At 53.8% G+C, this 12,172-nt stretch overlaps 1 protein-coding gene across 1 annotated transcript; it reads right to left on the bottom strand.

Moving 5' to 3' along the window:
- Window positions 1-1,708: 1,708 nt before the first annotated feature.
- On the bottom strand, window positions 1,709-12,157 carry ARHGDIA (Rho GDP dissociation inhibitor alpha). Its single transcript, XM_037402791.1, has 6 exons — window positions 12,029-12,157; window positions 5,326-5,535; window positions 4,829-4,912; window positions 4,147-4,223; window positions 3,904-3,967; window positions 1,709-3,444 (listed from the first exon to the last, which is right to left on the bottom strand). The coding sequence occupies exons 2-6, from the start codon at window positions 5,513-5,515 to the stop codon at window positions 3,245-3,247; spliced, it is 615 nt and encodes a 204-aa protein (XP_037258688.1). The 5' UTR covers window positions 5,516-5,535; window positions 12,029-12,157; the 3' UTR covers window positions 1,709-3,244.
- Between the last annotated feature and the right edge of the window lie 15 nt (window positions 12,158-12,172).

Below are 12,172 nucleotides of genomic sequence, written 5' to 3'. Positions count from 1 at the left end.
GCCTGCCCTCTGTGGTGGCAGCACCTCTCCTCTGGTGTCTTGCTCCCTGCTGGGCCTGTCAGCTGGGGCAGCATTTCACTTGACTTCCATACCTACCAGCTGCCAGTACAAGCAGGTCCAGGCCCACACCCGGGGCTCTGCAGCAGCACACAGCATCAATTCACAAGTTCTCCCCTTCCCCTTGGCCATGGTTCTCCCAAGCTGCCCTTCAGCACATGCAGGTGAAAGTTGCTGTGCTTGTGGAGCTGCAGTTCTGCTTCTTTGAGGCAGCTGTATCAGACCAAGCTTCTGCAGTGCAAACAGTTGCCCAACTAGAAAAGTGGTGCGGATCCCTCCTTCACAAGCTCCAATGGGAGGTTTACAGGTGCATTGCCTGGAAGGGGCTGAGGCTTTTGCTTGGAAGCCATAACGGGTGAGACTCATCCAGCCAGAGTGCAGCTGGGCATCCCTTGGGTTGCTGGTGCCAGTGTGTGCTCATGGGCCCAGCTGCCAGGCAGGAGAGCCCGGCCTGTTCCACAGCAGGACCGTGTTCTGCAGAAAACATGGGCAGCAAATGATTGCTGTAGCCCCTCAGTCCTTGGAGTTACAGCAGGTCTCAGCTGTCCTGCGTACCCCTCCCAAGGCATCCCACTATCACACAAACGATCTAACAGAAGCACTGTATGCAGTGTTTGGAAAGACTTGCCAAAGAGCTGGCAGTTGCATCAGACGGGATCTCACTCTGACAGCCACTGCCCTCAGAGCGGCTGTTGGGGGCCAGCACAAGGAGAGCCTTTGTTCACTTATCGGCACATCTGGGCTTACTCTTAACTGAAATGACAGAGGGTGACGCCTGCCCCGGGCTCCTGCTTTCGTGCTGCCCTTGTGTTCATGCCACAGGGAGGGCCATGCAGGCAGGCAACTGGGCACAGCTCACAGCAGGCCACACGCCTGCTCCTTGCCCGGGTGTGCTGGTGGCTCCTGCCCAGCTGAGGGGGCTTCATCCCAGCCCTTGCACTTTCTTGCAGTTTCTGAGTTGTGTCCTTTACTTTAGCAGCAGCACCTAGGACGTGCAGCAACTTTCCTGGGACTGAGAAGAAAGGGGGCCTGTGCTGTTGGCTCCATAGGTTCCCTCTGGTATTCAGAATTCTCCATTACTGTCATGAGTATTTTAGATCAGGAGCACCCAAGCCATCTCCTCCACAGCTTCTCTAGTGCAGTATGTTCTGTAAAAGCTTTTCTCAGCTACGTTGTTCTTACCCTTAACACAAACATGCCTGACACTGTAAACATCTGCAGGCTCTTATCGCACATTGCCTCTCCTGCATACTGTTCCCCTCCAGTCGCCTCCCTCATTCCTCTGGATGCACAGGAATTCCACTTTGCGCTTGCAGCTGAAGCAGGTGCGACACAGGCAGGCCAAGGCTCAGAGACCCACTGTCTTCGCTGCCCCACACCCTTCTGTTCCCTCGTAGTTGCATGGAATGCAACAGCGTGAACAGCGAGGGATAGGTCCTGAAGACAAACACAGCGACAGGGGGCTCTTACCTCTTCTGTGGCACAGGCTGCCCCAGATACCCCGTTCCACAGCTCTGCAAGCCCAGCAATTCTGCTCTTCTCCCACCCCAGCTGCTGGCAAAAATTCCCTGTGGAACAGAAGTTCTGCTGCTTCCTGCCAAAGACCCAGAGCCAGGAATTTCCAGAACAGAACCAGAACAGAGAGTGGATGGTCAGTTCGAAGTTTTTATTTAACTGTCATAAAAGGAGAAGCAGACGATGATTCCAAACCTGTTAACCCGGGTCTAGGATTTACAGACAATACGCACCAAATCAAATTAACAAAAACCTCTCTAGGGGCAGGGCAAGGGAGAGTTAGAGGCAAAGACGTAGCTACAAGAAAGCCACATGTACTTGGTCCCAGTTCTAATACGACCTCAATGTGGTAGGATCCAGATAAGAGGGCTGCGGAGCTGGAACATGCCTGCCCAGCCCTCAGGGGCTGACGGGCCCCAAGGGCTCCTTTGCCCTGAGGGCCGTGTCAGTGCAGCCCTGGCTGGCAGGCTGGCATGCTGCGGGGGTCTGCGATGGGCACAGCGGGGCAGGGGGAGTCGAGTGTCAAGGCAATAAATACTGACAGGCCAGGCACAGATTTTAAAGGCAGAACAGATACATAAGGCATTAATCGCTTCTGAATACTTGTCCATTGCAAGCTCTTTGTTGATTGCCTCAGGAGAGCAGCTGCAGAAACAGACTAGTCCATCCTCAGCCCAAAACAGCCAGGAGGGCAGGTGCTGTCCTGGAATTTCAGTGCTTTGCAGCTACGTTGGCTGCGATAAGAAGTGTGAAGTGATGGCAACACCGGTGACTACTGCACCCACCTGCCTTGCAGCCCCTTCTTTTCCTCAGAGGTGCTGAGGCTGCCAGAGAGTTTGGAGCCCTATGCAAAGGGGGCCAAGGTCCTGCCACGCCAGCTCCCTGGACACCGGGAAGGGTGGCCAGGCATCACCTGGGATGTCACACCACCCTTCCCTCTGGAGACGTCCTGTCTCGGGTGAAGAACGGACCAGCAGCAAAGCGGGAAGTTGTGAATCTTTCCTAATAACCCATGGAGGGGTGTGACCAAGATGAGTGCCATGCCAACAAACGGGGAAGGTGGGTGGCATTTAAAAAGTGTAACAAGGGCAGGGCCCCCTCCCTAGAGGATACGTGTTACACATTAAGGCATCATGGTTACAGGGAACATCCACAAATGAAGCTGCCAGTACTCCCAGGACACTGACTGGGTGGGAGAGAGGCAGGCCAGACATGATTTTAGCCAACAAACGGATTCAATAGCTGCCTGGCATCAAAGTTCTTCAGCTACTTGGAGACAGTAGCTACCCTGAGCTGTGCACAGAAAAGCCAAGCACAGGACCCCACGCAGAACACAGGAGTCTCTCCCCTTCAGCACCTGCCAGAGAAAAGGAAGGTGAGAAGCAGCAAAGGGCCTGGGGTGGGAGCGAGCGCTCCCACCTCTGCGTTGGGAGGGCATCCTGGCACGGCCCTGGGGCGGGCAGCTGGAGACCAGATGCAGACAGCACGGTTTGGTCAATGCACTCAGCAATTCTCTGGGGAGGGGACACATTACACAACTGAGCAATCTGGTCAAATTATAATGGGGGGTGAAAGGTAAGAGGGTTCCAATGTCAGCACTTTGGTACAGGGGGGGATTTCTACGGTAGCCACTGTCTGATTCACGCTCTCTGGGGTTTGGCCTTGGGAAGGGCTAGTCCTTCCAATCCTTCTTGATGGTCAGGTTCCACTCCCAGGACAGGTGGTCAGTCTTATCATCATCTGTGAACTTGGATTTGATGTTGTAGCTGCCCCGCGCCAGCATGCCCTTAGGGGCTTCTTCCATGGGGGTCAGAAACTCATACTCCTCTGCTCGGGGGCCATAGCTCCCAACCATGTATTCAGTCTTGTCAACTACAAGGAGAAAAAGAGGTGTATGGAGGCTGTGTAAGAGCCTCCCCTGCACTTGGGGCAAGGATAAAGCAAATGAAAGGTCTGTAACTGCTACAACAACCCACAGAGGAGCTGTGAGAACAAAAACGTCACCCACATTAACAGCTCCATTTGCTCCAGGAACTGTTCAGTCCTCCTGTGGGGAACGGTCCCCCCACCTTAGCACCACTGTCAGCAGCGGCCTGTTCACCACCGCGCTCTGGCGGGGATTACGTGTTCAGCCCGGAGGTGCAGGTGCAGTCGGCACCACAGGCTGCCACCCCACAGCAGACCCAGAAGCCTCTACAGATCGCTGCGGGCTTGGCAGCACAGGGATGCCTGAGGACTGACTCCTCCCATGGTGGACTGTGGGGGCACCACAGTGGAAGGAGCAGAAAGCCCTCACACAGCGCAGTACCCGTGTCACAGAGAAGCACTTACTTTTCACACCTTTCCGGAATGTGTGCTGAATGTACTTCAACCCTGACACAATCTCCCTGTTAACCTGCGGAGACACAAGCAAGGACCGTAGCAGGCATCTCCTAGACACACTGCCCACCCCACCCACAGCAGTAGACAATGTCCACCGCCACACCACTTTTCAGGGCTCAGGTATTCCCAATGCTGGGATTGCTGCAGCCTGGCATTCCACTCGTTCTTCAGTTTTCAGATCTGAATTCTTACCCTAAAGGAGATTTTTATTCGGTATTCCACACCCTCCTTCAGCACAAATGCTTGCTTCTTGTAGCTCTCCAGGTCACCTAAAAAGAAGGGAGAGGGTTGTTCAGAGTTCCTTTGTATTGCTCTGGGGGAAAAATGTAAGTTGCAAGAGGTGATCAGGCAGTATCTGCAGTAGCAGGGGATGACCCTTACTGCCTGGACAGCACGCAGCTCATCCTTTCATTTTTGCATGACAGGACCCTCCTTGCTGCACTGCCCATGCTACCCAAGGCAGGCGAGCACTGCCCTGTGAAATGACACCACAGTGCAGCAATGCAGTTAATTCAAGAATGTTCCTTCATATATGTTTGCTCTGAGGGTGTCACCATGGCGAAGCTGCCATCAGCACCGTTGCGCAGGCTTGAGGACAGCTGGCTGCCCGGCCCAGCAGCTCACACCTCTACAGAGCTAGGGCCAGCAAGGAAAGGTCTCTGCTGTGACAGGGGTGCTGAGACAGAGCTGCTGGGCTGAGAGTACAGAACCCTCCAGGGACCCAAGCGCCTCACTCTGCATCCAGCACAGGGGCATTTCTGACACAGGAGGGCTTGCCCACCACGCCAGCGGAGCTCCTGTGGGGCCTTTTGCCAGGCTCCATACTGAGCCAGCTTTGATCTGGGAGAAGGGCTAGAGCTCTTTCCTAGCTCACCTGTCAGGTCCAGCTCCAGAGGGCCAGGAGCAGTAGCACAGACCAAAGTCAGTTTGGTCACCACCACATTTGGAGCGTTGGGATCTAAAAGACAAGTGAAAAGGCTGTTCAGCACCCATCCCTAACACCAACCAACACAACTCCTTTTCCTTCCAGGGCACTTCTTGAAAAGCAAGAAAAGCAGTGAGAACACCACCCCTCCGTGAAGGTCTGGGCTCCCTGCTGTGTTAGGCCCAGCCCACAATCTCCCCAGGAGCATCCCCTTCTGAAGGCAGAGTGCCACCCCTCTGTCCCTGCACCTTACTCCAAGGGCCAGAGATCGGGGGTGGGGTGGGGTGGGGGGAGCAATGACACATGCCTTTATGCTCCTGACTGTGCTCCTGCCCAAGGACAAAAAGCTGGGAGGAGAAAAGCTCCCACGTGGGAGCAGGGGCAAGGCTGGGGGTGACCAGTGGAGCTCTGGCTTGAGCAAGACACAGTCACATCCTAGGGCTCACCGGCAGTCACAGTGACGGCACCGAGCAGCGCCTCCTTGTACTTGCGCAGGCTCTCATCATCCTTGTCCAGCTCCTGGATCTCCTGGATGCTCTTCTGGGCAGGTGGCTTATAGTTGACGGAGTGTTCATCCTCCTCATTCTCAGCTGCAATCTGGGCCAGCTGCTCTGCTGTCGGCTCCTGCTCCGCCATCCTCACACACGCGAGTTATACTGAAGTGAGGAGGAGAAGTGTAACTGCACCTACCTACTCCACGGAAATGTGTGCTGAATATACTTCAGCCCCAATACAATCTCTCTCTGCAGGCTTCTTCCCACAGCGCAGCACGTCAGTACCAACCAGGCTTCCCCTGAAGTGCTCTGCCATGACTCCCGTGGACTCCCTCTCTCACTTGGGCCCTTCGTGGGCTGTCCTTGGGGGGCCTTGAGGGGACACAATGCTGCCTAGGGCCCGCAGCCCCTGCAGACTGCTCCAGTAGGCCAGGTCTCTTATTCAGCCCATGGAGGGCCATGCCAGAGGGAGGAAAAATTCAGCCTCACTGCTTTACTCATAAGCCGGAACAGGTTACACCCCAAGCCCAGAAAAAACACCCTCCCCCACAAGATCAACCAGGGGAAGCTTTCACTCATAATAAACCTGAGCCCAGAATAAACTCAACTCAGCTCTGCTCTTCCAGCGTACAATTCTAACTAAGAATAGGCTGGGGCACAAAAGCCAGGAGCCCCTGCTGCAATCTGGAGCTTGCAGTAACACATTCAGATCAATTTGCTCTGGTGCCTTGAAGGAGTGGAATGAGACACCTGGCTCAGCTGATCTCACACTTAGTCCTTTTCAAAGATCTGTATCACACACAGACAGTGAAACAGATAATGGATTAAACATGCACGGAGTTTGGCTCAGCTGTCCAAGACTAACCAGGAAACATCCAGCTGCACACTGAGGCTGGTGACAGATGATGCCAACACCCCACTAAAAACCTCCATAAAAGCCAACAACATCCTCAGTAATTCCTGATATTTCACAGGGTGTGCTGTTCTAAGGGTCATCCTATGGCATGTATCAACTTGGACTCTCTTAAGACTCAAAACCCTCTTTCAGCAACCACTTTTGAAAGGCTTTTTGTACAAGCAGAATCTTTCACAAATGATCAGCTGGTGGATCCAGGTGTTTCTGTCATTATCTGGCATTCCTGCATCCTGTTCAATATTCTCACCTGGAGCTCTGTGCTAGCACACACGATTCACAACCAACTGCAGAACTGCGTTCTCTGCTCTGGCATCTACTATCCAAATAAATCAAGAACGACAACATTTGCTACAAATACAACAAAACACAGACAATGCACTTAGCTCAAAGACGAAAAGAACGGATGGTGGTTAGCTCACTTAGTATAACCTGTAGCAGAAGTTTTAGGTTCTTGTAGATCATAATTAAGCCTGTATTTAACTGACATGATAGCACACAATTCAGTTATTCCATTTCTACCCAGACTGGGAAAGACCTCAGCGCTGACATTAATCACACACAGTTTACAGAGCACGTTTTCCAGTGACGCAAGGTCAATTCTGCAGATGCCAGAGCCAGTCCGGCTCCATGGCCAGTTTGAGCCTGGCAACGGCTGTAAGAGCAGAACAGTGGAGGTGTCACCCAGGGTCCACTAATATTTTTAGCCATAAATATTATGAACAATTTGTTGGGGAACAGGGCAAAAGAGACAGAAACAGAAAGTGAAATTTTGCACACCTCCGCCAGAAGAGAAGGCTACAGTAGACCTGTCAGTGAATACACAGAGGACAGAAAAAGAAAGGAGGAGCGAGAACTGGTGACCAGCCCACCTGCCGGCATTCCTGGGTAATGTGCTGGCCCCAGCTCCCAGGGAGCCAGTGCTGAGACTGAGCTGCTGCCAAGTCCCCATCGGGACCCACTCCCTGCCCACTCTCAAACCTGAGAATGGACTTGCTGCCTTGCCTGGGCCGGCAGCGCTTCCCCAGAGAGGCTGGCAAGGCTCCCAGGGTGTCCTGGGGGTAGGGTACTTGCAGTGGATGCAAGCAGTATTCCTGGGTACTAAGGCTTGACTGAGATTTATCACCAGACAAAGGTAGGGGGGACACTTTGGGGTTGTTACAAGGGCTTTGTCCCTGCATGGCACGAACGTGCCCATGCAGGGGAGCTTTCCCATTGTACCTTCGCACTTACAACTCCCAACAACTTCCAGTACTGACCCCTCCACTTTATAACAAACAGCTGGCCCTTCTGCATAGCCTTCTCCAATATCCTGGTGCTGAATATCATGGAAATGTGTATTCAAAAGGCCATTTAATTTCATGTCATACATGAACAACTGACTAGATTTCACCCTGGTACCTCCATATCAAACCCAGTCACTTCCTTTGGGCTCCTGCCTGAAAAAGCCTCCAACCTTGAAGACTCCCAGGAGCGCTGAACACTCACTCAAACATTTGTTCTACTGCTTGATCCCCTTACTGCAGTGCCTTACCTCCAGGCTAATTTCACCTCCCAAGCACTACAGGTCGTTCTCTCCCTACGCTGATGAACTCGTGAACCTTCCTCCTCAGACACCTGTAGCTTTCAGGAAATGGAATTGACAGACTTTCAGTGAGAGCATTAAAGAACTGAAGTCCCAAGTCACTGACTTCTGTTGACTCCCAAACCCTCTGTGACTGAGCCTGCTTTGAAAGCATGAATATAATAAACAGATGCACATACAGCGGACAATCCACCAGTAACCATGTATATCCTCAATGGTGTCAGGTCCCTTTCTGCGGCATTAACATCCATGGGTGTGCATACCCCACTTTCCAGCTTTCAGACCAAGCACAGACAAAACTTCTAACAAATGGCCTGATCAGCACCTGCAAGCAACAGGCTGCCAGGCAGCCTCCCCTCGAACAACCAAAGCTCACCAAAACCACTGTGCAGAAGGTGAAGGATCAGCACTGCAAGGTGAACAGGGCAGTGCCAGCCACAGTGCTACTCCCAACAGCAGGGTCCAGCCTGGAAGATCTCTCCACTCCGCACAGGAGCAGCCTTAGTGTTAAACAGTACTAATTCTGCTTTAGCAGGGAGTTGGACTACATGATCTCCAGAGGTCCCTTCCAACCCTGACCACTCCATGATTCTGTGACTTCTAGTAGCTGAAATAGCAGCCCATTTCCAGGACCAGGCATCCTATCCTGAGCAGTTCAGAAATCCATTAGTTTGGTCTCAGCCAAGTATAGAGCTACCACTCATTGGCAACCAACTTCCAGATGCAACAGACAGGGCAACAGTTTCCTCCCCCACATCACCAACACCCAGTCCTCCTCAGCTCTGTTACAGTAACAGCTTCCACAGATATTTAGCAACAACTATGCCATAGAGGGCACAGGGGAAAAAAAACCACAACAAAAACCCGCCAACCAAAAAACCAAACTCCCAGCTCCTCGGTTGCGTTCCTATGCCTCTAGCCTCAATCCTGTGATCCAGAGCAAAAGAAACAATCATGCACACCACCACACAAATTAATCAAGAACTACCCCAGTCTTTACAGGATCTCTAAAACAATGGCAGCTCACTGAAGATGGAAAACAGCTCTTCAGACCAACACAATGCACTGTTCCAACCAGCCACTCAGGCCATGCCAGGGTTCAGCTCTCCAAGGAAGCTCAGGTGAAACACCACTTCACCTCTTCCCAGAGGCTGCCTCAGGAGCAGCAGTCAGAAGAACATCTCTGACCAGGCTGTGCCAAAACCATTGCTGCAGCGCTTGAGGTGAGTGGGTCCCTGCGCCCCAGCCAGCCGTGGGGGTCGACAGGCACCCTGTGACACAGCCAGCAGTGTAGCCAGGCTGAGGCTGGCCACCCCCTCCCACACAGAGCGCTGCATTTCATCACCGCAGGTCACATTGCTGTGGATCCTGCTCCAAACACACAGCCAGAGAGGAAGGAGGTTCCGCATCGCATCAAAAGTTTTACCAGGGCCTCAACCTTGCCCTTCAGGCTTCTCAAGATGAAGCGTGTATTTCAGCTCATGATTGATTAGCAAACCAGAGCTTTTCCAGGTGCTTGAGAAACCAGCCATCACACTGCCAGACAAAGCAAAGCCAAGGAACTCGATCGCATGTGAACTGCCGGAGAGAACTGCCCTCACATACTCCATCTGCACCATGCTGAGACCTCCAGCAAGCACACACCAAGACGCAGAGGAGCAGGGACGTGCAACACAGCCCTCCAAAGGGCTCAGCTCCTTAACAGAAGCCTTCCCACTACACTGCTGACCCACAGCCGGGCTCCTTACCGGAGCTCAACACCTTAGACCTCAGGCATTGCTCTGAGCTGTTTGGAAGGAAATTCCTCTTCAGTTCCTTTTGACACTTGGGTGCTCTGCCCAGCACCTCTGCCTGGCATCTCTCTGGCTCTCAAGACTCAGTTGAGTCGCAGAACACTGGAGCTGGTGCATCCGTGGCTCCTGGGAGGCCCGCTGCTCTGTGAGACAGCACAGACCTGCTGTGAACTCTGCCATCACTGGCAGAGCCCACACTCTGCCTGAAAGCAAGTTAACGGAAAGGCAGGGTCCCCAGCCATGCAGACATCTAGGGAAACAGCCCGGGGCTCCTCTCAGATCCTTGCAGATCAGCCTGCAGGTGACAGCGGGAGGCCGAATCACTTGCTGCCTGGGAATTTGCACTCAGCTGTCTTCACTGCTTCCTCAAGTCAGCAGTTCCTCCTGGATTTTCTCAGCATTTTTCATGCATGACCGCGGAGCCAGCAGCAGTAAATGCAAGAGCCCCACCTTCCGCCAGACAGAAAAACTGCTAGAAACATAACTTTTCAGGCAGACAGCGGTAAACAGCAACTTCTTCATACCCCAGGATGAAGATCCCACGTCTCTAGTGAAACCAGTTAGTCAATCTCTTCTGATGAGCTAATTGGCTTCGGATGTCCCTCAGGCCACAGCGCAGCCGTGGACACTCATCAGTGCCAATTCGAGCGGTCCCCACCCTTCCTTCTTCCCCTATGGCGCAAGGGAAAGCTGCTGCAGCTGCGCAGCAAACTCTGTTGGAATTTGATCCAGTTAATAAGCATTTCTGCAGGGTTATTTTCCAGCCAGATCAGTTCGCTGATGTAGCTAGTTCACTATGTAGCTACAAATGCTGCTACGCTGCAAGGACAGGGAGCCAGCAGTGCTTAAACCGGCTCAGGCTGTGCTGTTGCTCCACATGTACAACAGCAGCCTGGGAGGCTGAATCAGAGAGAAACCAGGCTCGGATGGTTCCCAGGGCAGCGGTGGGGAGGGGGGCACATCAGCGGCAAAGGAGGAACTGGTGACTGACAGTCCTTAGGCCGAGTGCTGCCCTCTGACACTGCCTGGGAACGCAGAGCTGAGGGGATGTCCAGATAACGCCCCTGCACCAGATGCTTTGTAACACCATCCCAGAGAACTCTTGTCTTGCCTGATCCCTGCCACTTGCTCACAGCGCTGGGGATGGACTCTGGAAACAGCCTGCTGCCTTTCAGGCACTTTGAAAAAATGAGTGTTTTGGTGGTGTTTTCTGGGTTTTTTTTGTTTGTTTTGTGGGGTTTTTTTTTTGGGGGGGGGGGGGAGGGAAGGCCTCGTGATATAACCCTCACTGCAGTTCACCTACAAGGCATTAACCGCCAAGAGCAAAACCAAACAAAGGCATGACCAGATAGTTTCATATGCTCCTAACTTCAGAAATTTTAGAAGTTCTTGCAGTCCTACACCCAGGATGCACACGAGTTACATGGGTGAAGAGACCACAGCCTGGCTGCAGTTGCCATCTGTGTGGTGACCCTGGTGCTGCAGTTGTGGGTGCCACCTAAAGTGTGACCCATCAGTACATACTGCCATGCATCCCCATAGCAGAACACTACAACAAAACCATCTCTGCTCAGCAGTTACGAGACAAGAACACCTGCACTGGAAGGACACTTGGACGTCCAGAGCAACAAAGCACTGGTCCAGTCCCGAAACCCTCAAGGCGACCATTTGACCACTTTCTGTAACCGGGAGTTCTTCTCTCTTACGAAAAGGAAGTTCCAACTTTTAGACTTGTTGCAAAGAGCCTGTGGGGCCAGGGAAAGCATCACCATCCTTCTAGCAGGGCTGCGAAGGAAGGAAAGAAGTGATACCTCCTGCAAGAACCAAGCTGCAGTCTCTGCGCACGTTGCCTCAACTGCTTTAACATGCACCCTACAGCATTAAGGGGGATAAACCGGGCGCCTTAATTACTCTGACACAGAAGGAAATCGACCCCGAGGAAGTTACTTCCATGTTCCTCATTTCATAACTAGAAACTATTTATGGAAAAATTGTTCGAGATGAACGAGAGCGCTCGCACCTCCCGACGCCTAGAAAGTGAAAAGGGCCCACCGTTCACTCCTGCCGCCCCCCGCAGCCCGAGCAATGGTGGAAACCCGGGGGCGGGCGCGGAGCAGCCCCGGCTCCTCCGAGGAGCGCGGGTCGACCCCAGCCGCCCGTGTTTCGTCCCAGCTGCGGCCTCAAGCCCGAGTGCTCCGCACCGCTGCGGCCCCCGCCGGGGACAACGGCTGCCTCCGGCCCTCAGAAGGTCGCGCAAGGCCGCTCGGGACCCCGCGGCCGCGACGCGGCCGGGCCCCGCCGTCCGAACCCTTCCCCCCGCCGGGCCTCCGCGCCCCCCTGAGCCGCCCGCTGCCCCCGCCCTACCGGCCCTGTTCGCTCTCCGCGCTGCGGTGACAACGCCGCCGGGATCCGCCTAGCCGCCCGCGCACCCCCGCACTTCCGGGACACGCCCGTCACTTCCCGTTATCCCAGGCAGAGCCCCGCGCCTCACTTCCGCCGGCGGCGCGG

The sequence above is a fragment of the Falco rusticolus genome, chromosome 1, assembly GCF_015220075.1.
Source record: "Falco rusticolus isolate bFalRus1 chromosome 1, bFalRus1.pri, whole genome shotgun sequence".
NCBI classification, from domain to species: Eukaryota; Metazoa; Chordata; class Aves; order Falconiformes; family Falconidae; genus Falco; species Falco rusticolus.
Note: the sequence above shows the minus strand (reverse complement) of the source record. Positions and strands in the feature narration are given on the sequence as shown.

What these genes read in the sequence shown, in the direction of transcription:
- ARHGDIA (XM_037402791.1), bottom strand. Translation starts at nt 5,515, where the DNA reads ATGGCGGAGCAGGAGCCGACAGCAGAGCAGCTGGCCCAGATTGCAGCT. An exon ending in TGCCGTCACTGTGACTGCCG is followed by an intron (nt 4,913 to 5,325) that starts GTGAGCCCTAGG and finishes CTTGTCTTTTAG; the next exon opens with ATCCCAACGCTCCAAATGTG. An exon ending in TCTGGAGCTGGACCTGACAG is followed by an intron (nt 4,224 to 4,828) that starts GTGAGCTAGGAA and finishes CCTTCTTTTTAG; the next exon opens with GTGACCTGGAGAGCTACAAG.